This window comes from Apaloderma vittatum, unplaced genomic scaffold (genome assembly GCF_000703405.1).
Source record: "Apaloderma vittatum isolate BGI_N311 unplaced genomic scaffold, ASM70340v1 scaffold29271, whole genome shotgun sequence".
Classification (NCBI taxonomy): domain Eukaryota; kingdom Metazoa; phylum Chordata; class Aves; order Trogoniformes; family Trogonidae; genus Apaloderma; species Apaloderma vittatum.
In genome coordinates this window covers 1,362-2,484 of record NW_009701220.1, presented here as the reverse complement: position 1 = coordinate 2,484, position 1,123 = coordinate 1,362, and the positions used below count along the sequence as shown (strand labels likewise).

Sequence of the window (1,123 nt, the reverse complement as noted above, 5' to 3'; positions counted from 1 at the left end):
CACAGGGGTTGGCTCATGTCCTGGTGCACCTTGGTGTGCTCCTGGTTGAGGATGTCGCCGGCGGCCGAGAGGAGGCACATCATGAAGCCATCCAGCATCATCAGGTCCTGCTGCCTGGCTGTGGGACGCAGCCGCGGGGGGTCACCCTGGATGTCCCCCCTCTCTCCCAGCAGTGCCATATTCACCCCACACCTGGCACTGCAGCACCCAGGGGACATGCAAGTTCCCTCGAGGGTCCCATCTCCATCCTGATGTCACTCATCCTGCCAGTGCCTCATTCACCCCGGACCTGGCATGGTGATACCTATGAGATGTGGAGGTTCCCCGTCCCCATCCCGGTGTCCTCCACCCTCATAGCACCGTGTCCGCCTCAGACCTGGCACTGTGACACCCAGGGGATATGGAGGTACCTTTGGTGTCCCATCTCCACCCTCACATCCCCCATCCCACTGGTGCCACCTCTACCCTAAGGCAGATGACTCTTTTGCATCCTACTGCGACACCCAAGAGGTGTGGAGGTCCTTCAGCCCCACCACGATGTCCCCTGTCCTCCTAGAGCCATGCTCACCCTGGGCCTGCCCTGGTGGGACCCAAGGGACATGGAGGTCCCCCAGCAGTGTCACGCTCATGCTGGGGTGGGCGCTGCATCACCCAGGAGACATGGAGGTCCACCTGCTGTTCCTCTCCACCTTCACGTCCCCTGCCCCCACAATGCCACATCCACCAGGGACCAGCAAGGCCACGTGTTGAGCTTCTGACACCCAGTGCCACCCCAGGGAAGGGACACAGCAACACTCACCCAAGTTTTGGAGGACCTCATACCAGCTTGGGAGGTGACACCACCAAGGAGAACCCCATCCCCACACCATCCATCACCTCCCTCTGCTCCAGCAGCCCCCGTCCATCCCACCACCCGTGACCCGAGCTGGTGGCCCTCAGCCCTACCCTTCTCGTTGAGCTCGTAGGTGCGGATGATGGCATGGGCCTGGACCAGACTGGCGTCCTCGCCCTGGTCCCGCAGGAAATCCCGCAGCTCCTCGGCCGACAGGACGCAGTCCTCACCCGAGTAACGCCCGAAAAGCTCCTCCAGCTCCGGGCGGCGCAGAAGCCGCCGGCAAAACTC

The 1,123-nt window shown here is 62.8% G+C and overlaps 1 protein-coding gene across 1 annotated transcript in view; it reads right to left on the bottom strand.

Annotated features, from left to right (window-relative positions):
- Positions 1-1,123, bottom strand: part of LOC104281178 (1-phosphatidylinositol 4,5-bisphosphate phosphodiesterase delta-3-like) — a gene marked incomplete at both ends in the record, with an annotated part of 4,639 nt that overhangs the window by 2,829 nt on the left and 687 nt on the right. The window contains 2 exon segments of the mRNA XM_009879083.1: positions 30-118; positions 946-1,120. Coding sequence (XP_009877385.1) covers positions 30-118; positions 946-1,120 — 264 coding nt within the window.